This window comes from Cnephaeus nilssonii (genome assembly GCF_951640355.1).
Source record: "Cnephaeus nilssonii genome assembly, chromosome: 5".
NCBI lineage: Eukaryota > Metazoa > Chordata > Mammalia > Chiroptera > Vespertilionidae > Cnephaeus > Cnephaeus nilssonii.
Genome location: NC_137076.1, coordinates 15,081,396 through 15,094,969, shown reverse-complemented (window position 1 = coordinate 15,094,969; position 13,574 = coordinate 15,081,396). Strand labels below are relative to the sequence as shown.

Sequence of the window (13,574 nt, the reverse complement as noted above, 5' to 3'; positions counted from 1 at the left end):
TGGCTCTTCCACAAAATACCACCGCCTGGGCGAGTCTATTTTGAAGAAGTGGCATTAGAAGAAGTTTAAGTTTAAAAAATTTGGCTCTCAAAAGAAATTTCAATCGTTGTACTGTTGATATTTGGCTCTGTTGACTAATGAGTTTGCCGACCACTGGGTTAGAACATCATCCCAAAACAACAAGGTTGCAAGTTTGATCAGGGCACATAACAAGAATCAACCAGTGAATGCATAAATAATGGAACAATAGATGTTTCTCTTTCTCTAAAATCAATTTTAAAAATTCAGTTAAAAAATGATTTCCAAAAGTTGCCTCATGTAAAAAAAAAAATTTTAAAGATACATCATTTATTCCTTAATTCCACAGTTTGCTGGAAAGAATACACCCTTAAGCACATAATCACGTCCCAGAATGAAGGTGGAAAGTAATAAGGATAATATTTTCTTCTTGGGCTGCAGGTTGACTTTCAAACTGTGCCACATGTACTGGAATTGGCCTGGTACCATCAGAGTTCCAGCTCCTTGCAAGTATGCCCACAAGCTAGCTTTCCTGTCAGGTCAAATTTTGCATCATGAACCAGCCATCCAGCTCTGTGAAAACCTGTTCTTCCTGTGACTGGACAACCAGGATATAAGCTGATTAGAGGAATTAGACTTCAGAACTCAGCTATGACTCATGTAGGATCCATAGACTGAAGGGATTTTTGTGTTGATGTTTTCCCTTTCGCCAACCCAGTAGAATAAGATACCTTCTTTCCTGTTTTTTCTACACTTGATCTTAGCCAAAAGGCCAAGAAGCGATTTTCCTGTTTTCTCTATTTTAAACCTGGTATTACCAAGAAGGAAGTTCCATTCTAAGTATCAGCTGGAAATTGCCATGTTGCCTTTGTAAAGCAAATTGGGGTGATAACTGCTACTGTGTAGATGGAGTGGGTGAGTATGGGGGAATCTTTAAAAGCCTGCAAAGCCATCAGGAGCTATAGAAACCTGCAGAAGTAGCAATTACACCTAGACGTTCTGCTTACTAAGCAGTTCCCTTTCTAGCACCAGAAGTGATAATGAGTGAAGTCACTGCAGGTCCTTAAAGTAGAGAGTTACTTTATTTGGGCAACTGGGAAAGGTAATAAAAAGGCCTGTGAGGCCAAGTATTTCAAGATATTGCTACTGCTAGCAAGTGTGAAAAACATGTAGTAAACTAGCTGGTGGTATAGTCAGGCGCTTGCTGACCTAATCTCTGGGATTTGAGTTTATGACACTATCACAAGCTGGCGTTGAAAGGGGTGTTTAGCGCTCGCTTGGCCTCCTGAGAGAGGCCAGATAAATTTTTTTCTGCATATTTCAGTTTTAGTAAGTTTCATTTTTAAAATTAAGAATCCAAACAGGTGAAATTCAACATCAAGGAAGATTTATGATCTGATGTGAGTTTTTCTTGAACCTTTCTCCCAAGTTGTGGCCTTCTTTTCTGTGGATATATGTTTATAAATTGAATCACTCATTTTCCTTACTTAGTAACCTTTTTCTGGCTGTTGGCTCATTTTGTTAGGAATTTTTCTGAATCCAGGTTAAGATTTCCAGAAGTTGCTTTGGAAAACATGACACTTCTGCCAAATTCCAGACATTTCAGTTTAGAAAGTTGTCACCATGCCTGAGGGGTCCAGTGTTTTGGGGAAGCTCTGTTTGTTTGTTTTTTTGTGTTTATTTTCCCCGTTTTAAAATTTTCCAGTCTCTTCAGTCTTATCTTGCTTTAACTAGGTTTTAAAAGCCAGTTTCAGATAACCTTTTCAAATTTGTATTTATTTATTTTTTTGCTGTAATGACAGGCGGGGGTTGAAGCAGAAAGTCCCATTTTATATGACAATGTGTAAGAAGAGAAATTTTAGCAAATTGTCAGTTTGTCCCGGAGCCCAGCAGAGGTTGAGGATCCCTGGGATGGTGGTCCTCATGCACTCTGGCTTCACATGGAGTGCGGCTCGTAAGGTCAGGGGAAGACCTGGAACTTTGCAACCACTGAATCAAACAAATTGGAGCACTAGCTCTGTCAGTTTTCTGATTCTCTTTAAAAGCATTTTGAGTTTCTCTTTGGAAGTTAGATTTCTTAATACTTATTTTCTCTTATATAATAAAAAAAATACTAGAATATAATACAAAATTTCTTCACTTTTTATTCCTGGTCTTCTTGCTTTATTTTTTGGTCTTAATATGAAATGATTGGATCACCACGTGGGAAAAGAAAACAAATTTGTGTAAATGTATACAGGCAGTCCTCGGGTTACTTCGGACTTAACATATGTCGTTTCGTGGTTACGTTGCCACCTCCCATTTATTAAAAAAAAAAGTTCCATCATTTCAATGCATGTACATATGTGCTTTATGTTTTTTATTATTTCTTTACCACAAGTAAAGGTGAGGAATTGTTATCTTTCTTTTAAATTGTTTTTACTGTTTCACTTCATTACTGCTGTGTATGTGCTCCATGAGAGTGACGTAGGTGCTTATGTAGGTGGGTTCCCACTCACAGCGAAAATCGTGTAATGTCGCACCGTAGGAATGATCTCCGAAGTAACCCGAGGACCTACTGTAGTTGTGTTTGGAGTAATGTTGTCAGTATATTCATATTGCTTTTTACTTCAGAATACCACAACACTTGTTAGAATTGTTAATTTACTACTCGCCATTCAAGGTACAGCTCTAATATTAGTAGCCAGGTAATCTCCCTGAGACCTGGGTAGTAAGATTTCTTGGAAGAGACACTAACACTCTTACTCCTGGGACAAATGAAGCACTTTTGTGTAGGTGTGTGTTTTGTCTTGTTTTGTTGTTGTTAATCCCCACCCGAGGATATTTTCCCACTGATTTTTAGAGAGAGTGGGAGGGAGGGGGAGAGACAGAGAAAAATCTATGTTAGAGAGAAACATCAATTGGCTGCCTCCCACACAGCCCCTGTCTAGTCCAGGGATTAATCCTGCAACCAATGTGCCTGCGCTTGACCATAATAGAACATGGGCCAACGTTCTCTCCACTGAGCCAAACCGGCTAGAGTTTGTCTTGTTTTTTGAATCTCTTTTCCCCTCAGACAATTTTTATTAGTCTATGTGAGAGCCAGCTCCCCTCCCCTTTTTCTTTTTAACATATTTTTATTGATTTCAGAGAGGAAAGGAGATGGAGAGAGATATAGAAACATCAGTGATGAGAGAGAATCATTGATCAGCTGCCTCCTGCACTCCCCACACTGGGGACCGAACCCGCAACCTGAGCATGTGCCCTGACCGGGAATCAAACGGTGACCTCCTGGTTCATAGCTAGACACTCAACCACTTAGCAACACTGGCCCAGCCCCTCCCCTTTTTCTAATGCTTGCCCTTTTCTGCATGGTCTTCGCAGTGTCTATAATCCTTAAAAATACCTTCTCTAGCATCCTGGTTGCTTGCTGCATCACTACATTCCTTTCTATTTAGAAATTATGTTTTTAAATGATGCAGTGCTTTTTTAACTAATTCTAGAAAGAACCTAATTTCTATACAGTGCTACAGGCCCTACTTACTTGGGCAGCATTTTGCTGAATGGTATAAAAAGGAAGACATTTTCTTTTTTTATTAATTTAAGAGAGTGAGTGAGAAACATCGATTTGTTGTTCCTCTTATTCATGCATTCATTAGATGACTCCTGTATGTGCCCTGACCTGAGATTGAACTGACAGCCTTGGTGTATCAGGACGATACTCTAACCCAGTGGTCGGCAAACTGCGGCTCTCGAACCACATGCGGCTCGCGAGCCGCCGTTTGCCGCTCTGTTGACTAATGAGTTTGCCGACCACTGTCATATACCATCCTTTACCTCTTTGCACACAATATGCCACAATTGCCTAATCCTCACAGCTTCCAACTACACAGTAACATTTAGTCTAGCAGTGGTCGGCATACTCATTAGTCAACAGAGCTGCAAACTACGGCTCACGAGCCGCATGTGGTTCGCGAGCCATAGTTTGCCGACCACTGCTCTAACCAACTGAGCTACTTAGCCAGGCAGGGAAGATGTTTTCCAAATGACTAGCTCTTTATATTGAAAACATTAAAATTTGTGCCTGAAAATTTCTTAGTGATTGAGGAAGACGCTACTCTCTCTCTGTGGCTGCATATTTTAGTTTCTTAGTGACTTCCTGTCTGTACTTAATGCTTTCTTTAAATAATTAGGAAAATCAAGAGAATGAAAAGGTAAGCCACAGACTGGGTGAAAATATTTGCAAAAAATATATCTGATAACATTCTTATCCAAAATATACAAAGAGCTCTTAAAACTCAATAAATCCCTGCTGGAGTGGCTTGTTGGGTGTTGTCCCATCCACCAGGACGTTGCTGATTCGGTTCCCAGTCAGGGCACATGCTCAGGTTTTGTGCTTGACTCCAGTGCAGGGCATACAGGGGGTTACCGATTGATGTTTCACTATTATGATACTACACTGGTGTTTCTCTCTTTCCCTCTCTCTCTAAAAACTAATTTAAAAAACAAAACAAAAAAAACCCCGCAACCCTAACCGGTTTGGCTCAGTAGATAGAGCTTTAGCCTGCGGACTGAAGGGTCCCAGCTTCGATTCCAGTCAAGGGCATGTACCTTGGTTGCGGGCACATCCCCAGTAGGAGGTGTGCAGGAGGCAGCTGATCAGTGTTTCTCTCTCATTGATGTTTCTAACTATCCCTCTCCCTTCCTCTCTGTAAAAAATCAATAAAATATATTTAAAAACAACAACCCCACAATAATAAGAGCCCTGGCCGGGGTGGTTCATTTGATTGGAACGTTGTCCCATATACCAAAAGGTTTCGGGTTCAATTCCCAGTCAGGACACATGCCTTGGTTGTGGATTTAATTCCTGGTTGGTGGTGGGGGGGTGGTAGAGGCAGCCAATCAATGTTTCTCTCTTCCTTCCTCTCTAAAATCAATAGAAATTCTCAGATAAGGATTAAAAAACAACAACTCAGTAATAAGGAAATCTTTTTAAAAACTGGGCAGAGATCAACCAGAGGACTTGTACACATGCATATAAGCCTAACCAATGGACACAGACAGTGGGGATGAGGGGATGAGTGGGGGAGATGGGGGCGGTAATGGGGGAATAAGGACACATATGTAACACCTTAATCAATAAAGAAATTAAAAAATAATAAAAACTGGGCAAACGACCTCAACAGACAGGTGTTTTTGCCAACTGCCTCTCAGACCAAAGAAGATACACAGTTAGCAAATAAACATGAAAAGGTGGTCAACATCAAATGTCATTAGAGAATTACAAATTAAAACGAGATACCACTACACACATATTAGAATGGCCAAAACCCCAAATACAACATCAAATACTAGTGAGGATGTGGAGCAACAGGAACTCTGTTCATTGTTGGTGGGAATGCAAAATGATACAGCCACTTTGAAAGACAGCTTGGCAGTTTCTAACAAGAATAAACATACTCTTGCCATATGATTCAACAATCACACCCCTTGGAATTTTGCTCAAATGAGTTGAAACTTATGTCCACACTAAAACCTGCATACAGATGTTTATAGCAGCTTTATAATTGCCAAAACTTGGAAGCAACTAATATGTCCTTGAGTAGGTGAAAGGAAAAATAAACTGTGGTACATCCAGACAAAGAAATACTCAGTGCTAAAAAAAAAATGAGCTATCAAGCCATGAAAATACCTGGAGGAAACTTAATCACACATTATTAAATGAGGGAAGCCAATTTGAAAATACTCTACTGGATTATTTCAACAATATAACATTCTGGAAAAGGCAAAAACTATGTTGATGGTAAAAAGATGGAGGGGCGGTTAGGAAGAGGGAGGGATGAATAGGCAGGTCACAGGATTTTTAGGGCAAGGAAACTATTCTGTATGACATTATGATGGTGGATACATGCTATACATTTGTCCAAACCCTTAGAATGTGAAACACTAAGCATGAGCCCTTTTGTAAACTATGGACTTTGAGTGGTTATGATATGTCAATGGAGGTTCATCAGTTGTAACAAATGTACCACTCTGTGGTGGTTGTTTGTTTTTTTTATTTATAATTTATTGATTTTTTACAGAGAGGAAGGGAGAGGGATAGAGAGAGAGAAACATCGATGGGAAAGAAACATCAATCAGCTGCCTCATGCACACCTCCTACTGGGGATGTGCCTGCAACCAAGGTACATGCCCCTGACCGGAATCAAACCTGGGACCTTTCAGTTCGCAGGTGGATGCTCTATCCACTGAGCCAAACCAGTTAGAGCTCTGGTGGTTTTGATGTGGGGGGAGGCTGGCTGTATATGAGAAATCTCTACTTTCTGCACTGTTTTTCTGTGAACTCAAAACTGTTTTAAAAAATAAAAAGTATATGTGTATATTTTAAGGTTTTTAAAAAATGATTTTTAGAGAGAGAGAAATATCAATGCAAGAGTGAAACATGGATCATCCACCTCCAGCATGCCTCCCACTGGGACCTAGTCGGAAACCCAGACCCAGACCAGGAATTGAACCAGCATCCCCTGGATGCATGGGATGATGCCCAACCAACTGAGCCACACTGACCGGGGCAAAAATATATTTTTTAAATGAGTAAACTAGGGAGACTTCTGGCAAGATGGCACACTGAGCTGACCATACTGACAAATGTTGGCCAAATAGGAAAAAAGTTGGTTTTTGTTAAGTAGCTGAGTTGTGGGGAAATGAGACAAGGAAAAGATGGGAGGGAAGGAAGGAGAAAGGAAGGAAAATATCAAAGGATTAAAAAGGACAGCCAGAATGGTAATAGATGATGACAACACAATCCCACGGTTATAGATAAAATACAGGAGTGCTGAGGTGTTTTATTCCAGGTAAGGATAGATGTGGCCTCAGTCCCTGTGAGGTGCATGATTGCTGGAGAGAAATCTGGGTAAAGAGAGTGGAGTTGGAAAGGGAGTAGATTCCCTGGGGCAGTAGCAAGGAAACTCAAAGGTAAAAAGGCATTCACAAAAATTCCCAAGCCTGAGCCACATACAGGTGTGCATAGTATTAGTTTATATTACTAGCATGTGGAAGAACATCAAGCTGAAAAATTACCATGGCCTGGCCAGTGTTGCTCAATGGTTGAGCTTTAAACTATGAACTAGGAGTTGAGGGTTCGATTCTAGTTAGGGCACATGCTTGTATTGGGGGCTCTATCACCAGTAGGAGACAGCCCATCAATGATTCTCTCATCTTTGATGTTTCTCTCTCTTCTTCTCCCTTCCTCTCTGAAATCAATAAATAAAAAAAATTAAAAAAAACTACCGTGAAGATTAGCCCAGCCCGACTGGTCTTGCTCAGTTGGTTGAGCATCGCCCCATGCACCAGGAGGTTGTGATTTAATTCCTAGTTAGGACACATGCTCAGGTTTTGGGCTCAATCCCTAGTAGGGGAGATGCAGAAGGCAGATCTATGATGTTTCTATCTCACCCTCTCCCTTCCTCTCTTGGAGATCAATAAAAACATTAATATAAAATAAAAAAAGATTGGCCCAGATTGGTGAGCACCCGGAGTCCTATAGAAACAAATGCTAAGTCAATTGGATTGTAGTACAGAGAGGTATAAATGGGAACAATGGAAGAGGAGAGAAAGAGAAGGGCCAACATTTGTCTAATAAGAGTTCCTGCAAGTTAAAATAGAAAGGATGAGCTACACAATATGGAAGACATAAAGACAAAATTTTCCAGAATTAGAGACAAATATGAATATTCTATCTGAAGAAACTTATTGAGGATAAAGAAAAGCACATTCACTCCTTGGTCTGCTGGAAGGAAACTCTTGAACACCAAAGACAAAGAATTTTAAAAACTAGATGTTATCCCTGGCCAGGTGACTCAGTTGGTTGGAGTGTCATCCCATACAACAAAAGGTTTTGGGTTTGATTCCTGGTCAGGGTCAGAGCACATACCTAGGTTTCAGGATGGATCCCAGGTTCGGGTGTGTACAGGAGGCAACCAGGCAACTAATAGATGTTTCTCCTTCCTCTCTCTAAAAATCAATAACATCCATCCTCAGGTGAGGATTTTAAAAATGTGAAAAAGATTGCTTGCAAAGAAAAGTTTTCCAGCACAGACTGTCATCAACCACAACAGTTACTTAAGATAAAAAAAATGACTTAATGCAACTGCAACCTCAAGTTGGAATTCTTTTTCCAGCTATTTTCTTTTAAAGGTGAGAAGAAAAGTAATTATATTTTCTAATGAAGATCAGAGCAGAAATAAATGAAATGGAGAATAGAACTATAACAGAGAAAATCATCAAAAGTTGGTTCTCTGGAAACACTGACAAAATGGGCAAACTTTTAGCTAGATTGGCCAAGAAAAAACAAAAGATTCAAATTACTAAAATCAGGAATGAAAGAGGGGACTACTGATCTTATGAAAATAAAGAGGATTATAAGGAAACTAGAGGCCCGATGCACGAAATTCATGCAAGAGTAGGCCTTCTTTCCCCCAGCTGCTGGTACTGCCTTCCCTCCAGCCACTGGCAGGCACCCAGGACCCAGCATTCCTTCACAGCCCCAGCTTCGTCAGGAAGGACATCCAGTCTAATTAGAATATTATGTTTTTATTATTATAGATACTATGAACAATTAAATACCAACAATTTAGGTATGTTAGATGAAATGAACGAATTTGTAGAGATAACTTGCTACTGACCGAGTGTTACTCTTTCCAGTTATCTTTTTCATCTGTTTTAACCATCAGATGATAGAAATGACCAAGGCTTCTAAAGTGTTCTAATTCTTTTGAAAGATAGAGTGTTGGCTGTTAGTTCTCTCACATGATTTTGGGGTAAACTAGAACCTTTATATTCCCTCTGATCCTCTTAAATTAGTTAAGTCATGTCAAAACATAGAAAACTCATTTTTCTCCTTGAAAGTATCATAAAAACCTGGTTGGTCATTGGATTCTCTCTTCAGTCCCTCTCAAACTGTCCTAATAGCTGGGGAGTGGATCTTCCCCATCCTAGTGAAACCAAAATGTGGGTTTTTGAGTCCAAGTTCGATGTCTCGCAAAATTGAAGAATGAAGTCACAGACAAAAATGATTAGTGCGACCAAAGTTTATTGAGAGAAGCCAGTCCTGGAAAAGGTGCAGCTGGGATCCAGGAGCAGGTCAGTGTCCATGTTCCATGTTACAGTCGAATGTTAAAGTCTATTAGTCCATTTGTAGAGTCAATGCATCTCCTGTCATCAATCCAAGAACCTAGCATGCAGGGGAGAGAGGAGAGGAAGCACACACACTTTTTTTGTATATATGCTTGTTAGTTCCTGATTGGTCTTTTCAAAGAATTTAGCAACATCCTTGGGATTGGTTTATTTTATATGCCTTACTATCTTATGATTGGTCACCTGCAAGCTGTCTGCCTTAGCAACATTCATACATTTTAAAGTTCATGCCTCTCATGCACACCTTTCCTTCCCTGCCCAGTTGAGGTGCCTTAGTAACTCTGCCTAGTTGGGTTTTTGGTTTCATTTCTCTTCCAGTGGTCCTAATTCCTGACTACCTAGCTTCCCTCTGTCTCCTCACTGGGAATCAAGTTGCCTACCTTGTTGACTCAGACCACAGAGGTGCTTTAATATTCTTAGTCCCCAGTCCCACACTATATACACTCAAGGCTGGGGGACTCATTTCTCTGGTTTCTTTCCCAAGGCTGGTCACTCTCTTCAGCTACAGGAAATCTGTCTGCTTATCCTTTATCAGGTAGGTATGGTATCTTGCCAGAGGGAAATAGCAGTCCTGGAAATGTCAGATTTTTGTGCTTAGTTCTTTTAAATATTACCCAACATCAAACGTAGTGAGCTAGTCTATTCTTTCATCCAACAAATATTTATTGAGAATCTGTTATGTGCAAGATGTTATGTTTAGGGAATGCATGTATATACAGAAATATTTGGTAATCAAGAAAGATTAGGCCTAGTTGGCGTGGCTCAGTGGTTGAGTGTTGACCTTTGGGCCAGGAGGTCATGGTTCGATTCTGGGTCTGGGTGCATGCCCGGGTTTTGGGCTTGATGCCCAGTGTGGGGCATGCGTGAGGCAGCCAATCAATGATTCTCTCTTAGCATTGATGTTTCTGTCTTCCCTCTCCCTTCTTCTCTGAAATCAATAAAAAAAACATATTTTTTAAAAGATGACAAATTAAGTTAGGAATAGAAGTTAAAAAAATTGAAGGGGAAAATGCAAGTACTATAAGCCATATAAAATGTTTTAATTCTGTGGATCATGACCCAAAATGGGTCATGAAATATATTTAGAGGTTTTGTTACCACTGTTTATTTATTTTTATTTATTTAATTGTAACCAGATTATATGTTTTCTATTGATTTTAAAGAGAGGGGGAGGGAGGAAGGGAGAGAGAGAGAAAGATTAATGTGAGAAAAATTGAGTGGTTGTCTCTTATACATGCCCCCATGGGAATCAAACTTGAAACCTAGGTATGTGCCCACACTGGAAATCGAACCTGCAACCTTTCTGGTGTACAGGATGACACTCCAACCAACTGAGCCACCCGGACAGGGCTGTTACCACTTTTAAAAAATATATTTTTATTCATTTTAGAGAGAGAGGAAGGGAGGGGGAGAGAGAGAGAGAGAAACATTGATGTGCAAAACATAAATTGGCTTCTCCCACATGCCCCCTACTGGGGATTGAGGCTGCAACCCAGGCATGTTCCCTGACCAGAAATTGAACTGGTGACCTTTCAGTTCATGAGCTGAAGCTCAACCAACTGAGCCACTCCAGCAGGGTTTAAAAAATTGAAATAGAATATAAAATATCAGTACAGTGCTTATACTAAAGAAATTTTAAAAAATATTTGTTTGCTATATTGTTACTTGCCATATAAGTTATTTTTTAATGTGGGTTACACTAAAAAATATTTGAAAGGGCAGATCAGATAATACTTCAGAAAAATCTAGACGCTTTCTGAAGGGAGGTGGCTTTGAAGAGTTAGAATTTTGACAAGTGGAAGTGAGGTAATGAGTGGAAAAGGGGGCATAGCTAATATAGGTAGAGAAAAAGAAAGAATTGGGTCCCTAAACCTGGTACTAGGTGTGCAAGACTGAGCACTAATTACTCAGCGACAAGGATGGCCTTAGGGTATACTTACAGAAAGTTGTGTGTGGGTGGATATGGAGAGTAAGACCTTTTGATTTCAAGCTATGTTAATAATTAATTGTATTCCCCTAATGGAATACAGATAGCTTATCAGCCTTGGTGGACTTTGGCAGCTCTACCTTCCCTCTGGTTGCAAATAAGTGAGAATGCTGTGATAGGCCCTGTGGTGGGTGTCTTGTCCTGCCTCCCCAACTGTCTCTCTGACAAGTGCCTTATTCCCCTGTGTGTAGTATTGACACCTGACCTGGAAAAGTGATGGGATTGCTTTTGGACCTCAATTTTCAGAAGAGATTCACACCCTTTGTAATATATATTTATGGCCTTCATACTTTTCAGAGCTCTATGTGTTAGAACATGCTTGTTTTACTTAATCTTTGGTGAGTTTCTCATTCCTTTTCTCAGAATTGCAGGGACAGGAAGGAGTAGTAAAGACTGGACCATTTCTGACAGCCCCTTTGAAGATGAGATTAAGAATCCCAAATGGGCCCTAACCGGTTTGGCTCAGTGGATAGAGCGTCAGCCTGTGGACTCAAGGGTCCCAGGTTCGATTCCGGTCAAGGGCATGTACCTTGGTTACGGGCACATACCCAGTAGGGAGTGTGCAGGAGGAAGCTGATCAATGTTTCTCTCTAACTCTCCATCCCTCTCCCTACCTCTCTGTAAAAAATCATTAAAATATATATATATATATATTTAAAAATCCCAAATGGCCCTGGCCAGTGCTGCTCAGTTGGTTGGGCATTGTCCTGTACAGCAAAAGATTGCTGGTTCAATTACCGGGTCTGGGCACATGCCTGGGTTTTGGGCTGGATTCCGGTAGGGGTGTGGAGGAAGCATCCATGGATGTTTCATTCTTACATCGATGTTTCTCTAAAAATCACTAAACTGTTCTTTTTTTTTAAAAAAAAAAAGTCCCAGCCGAAACCGGTTTGGCTCAGTGGATAGAGCGTCGGCCTGCGGACTGAAGGGTCCCAGGTTCGATTCCTGTCAAGGGCATGTACCTTGGTTGCGGGCACATCCCCAGTAGGGGGTGTGCAAGAGGCAGCTGGTCGATGTTTCTCTCTCATCGATGTTTCTAACTCTCTATCCCTCTCTCTTCCTCACTGTAATAAATCAATAAAATATATATTTTAAAAAAAATCCCAAATGGATTGCCCTAGCCGGGTAGCTCAGTTGGTTAGAGTGTCATCTGGATATGCTAAAGTTGCAGGTTCAATCCCCAGTCAGGGCACATATGAGAATCAACCAATGAGTGCATAAATAAATGGAACAACTGATCAATGTTCCTCTCACAATCAATACATTTTAAAAATCCTAAAAATTAAAAACAAAATCAAATGGATGACATGTCTGAAAAATACTTCACATTTAACCAAGAAACACAAATATAAAGGGTTATTACAAAGATGACAGGGCTCTGAGGGAAATTCTGCAAGAGATAATATTATTTTGAAATCACTTGGAAAATGAGAGTAACATCACTCCATCCCTTACCCACTGGAGCTCTGTAATTGCAGGGTGAGGATAATTGAATTTTAGAAAAACCCAGGGCTTAGCTAGTCTCTTAAAGAGTGGCATAAACAATCTGCCTGTTCTGGCTTGGCTTCATGCATTCTTTCCCCCTCTCTGCCCAGTCCTGAGGGACAAGCTGCCATCCAGCCTGATTCTTCCTGACAACAGCTCCAGACATGGTCTGTTTTCCTTTCCATTCTGCTGCTATCTTGGGGGTCCTCTCTCTAGGACCTGCACAGTGGGATGCGGTAACCCGTTCCCTGTGCACATGCAGACTGGCTGGCACCAGCCACTGAGCTAGAACAGGGATGTGGGTACTAGCCACAGTTCTGCCAAAAGTCCCCTCTTTTTGGTCTCCTAGACCCAGGTGGCAGCTGGCTTTGCAGTAGAGGAAGTAATAGTGATGTCCAGAACAACAGGACAGTGATAGTTTAATGGGTGGCTTATTTTCTCAAGAAATTAGCATTTCCGAGGCCTGATATCCATCTCAATAGGACTATCGCACTACCAAGAGATTCCTAAAACAGTCCTCACACAAAAATCAACATTTCTCCCGGCTTTGGGTTAAGAAACCTGGCTCCTTAGAGAGCCTGATCATTTGGGGGAGTAGTGACACCGAGCTCGAAAAGTGAGTGTAATATAGTTTATTTGGCATGTGAACAGGAAATTTTTGTTCTTTTGGCTGGTGGGAAATTGACAGAAGAAACAGTCTGGGTGCGTCCCTTTCTGGGGTATATTTCAGAATTGAGTTGGGGAGGGGAGAGAGAAGCTTTTTATATTAATTAGATGTGTTAAAATATACATATACATGTCAGGTGAGGAGCAGTCTTACTCCTAGGGGATGGAGGGCCGGTTGTGAGAGCTTTCCATGTAAGAGGTTGGGGGTGGGGGTGGGATGGGGGTGGCGAGGAAGTCTTAATGG

General features: G+C 40.8%; 1 protein-coding gene across 1 annotated transcript in view; it reads left to right on the top strand.

The window, feature by feature from the left end:
* The window catches only part of PIWIL2 (piwi like RNA-mediated gene silencing 2), a gene marked incomplete at its 3' end in the record, with an annotated part of 70,046 nt that extends 69,430 nt beyond the window's left edge, over nt 1–616 (top strand). Inside the window, exon 22 of the mRNA XM_079772679.1 lies at nt 460–616. Within this exon, the coding sequence (XP_079628805.1) occupies nt 460–616 (157 nt within the window). The remainder of the gene's footprint in view (nt 1–459) is intronic.
* Nucleotides 617–13,574: the final 12,958 nt, after the last annotated feature.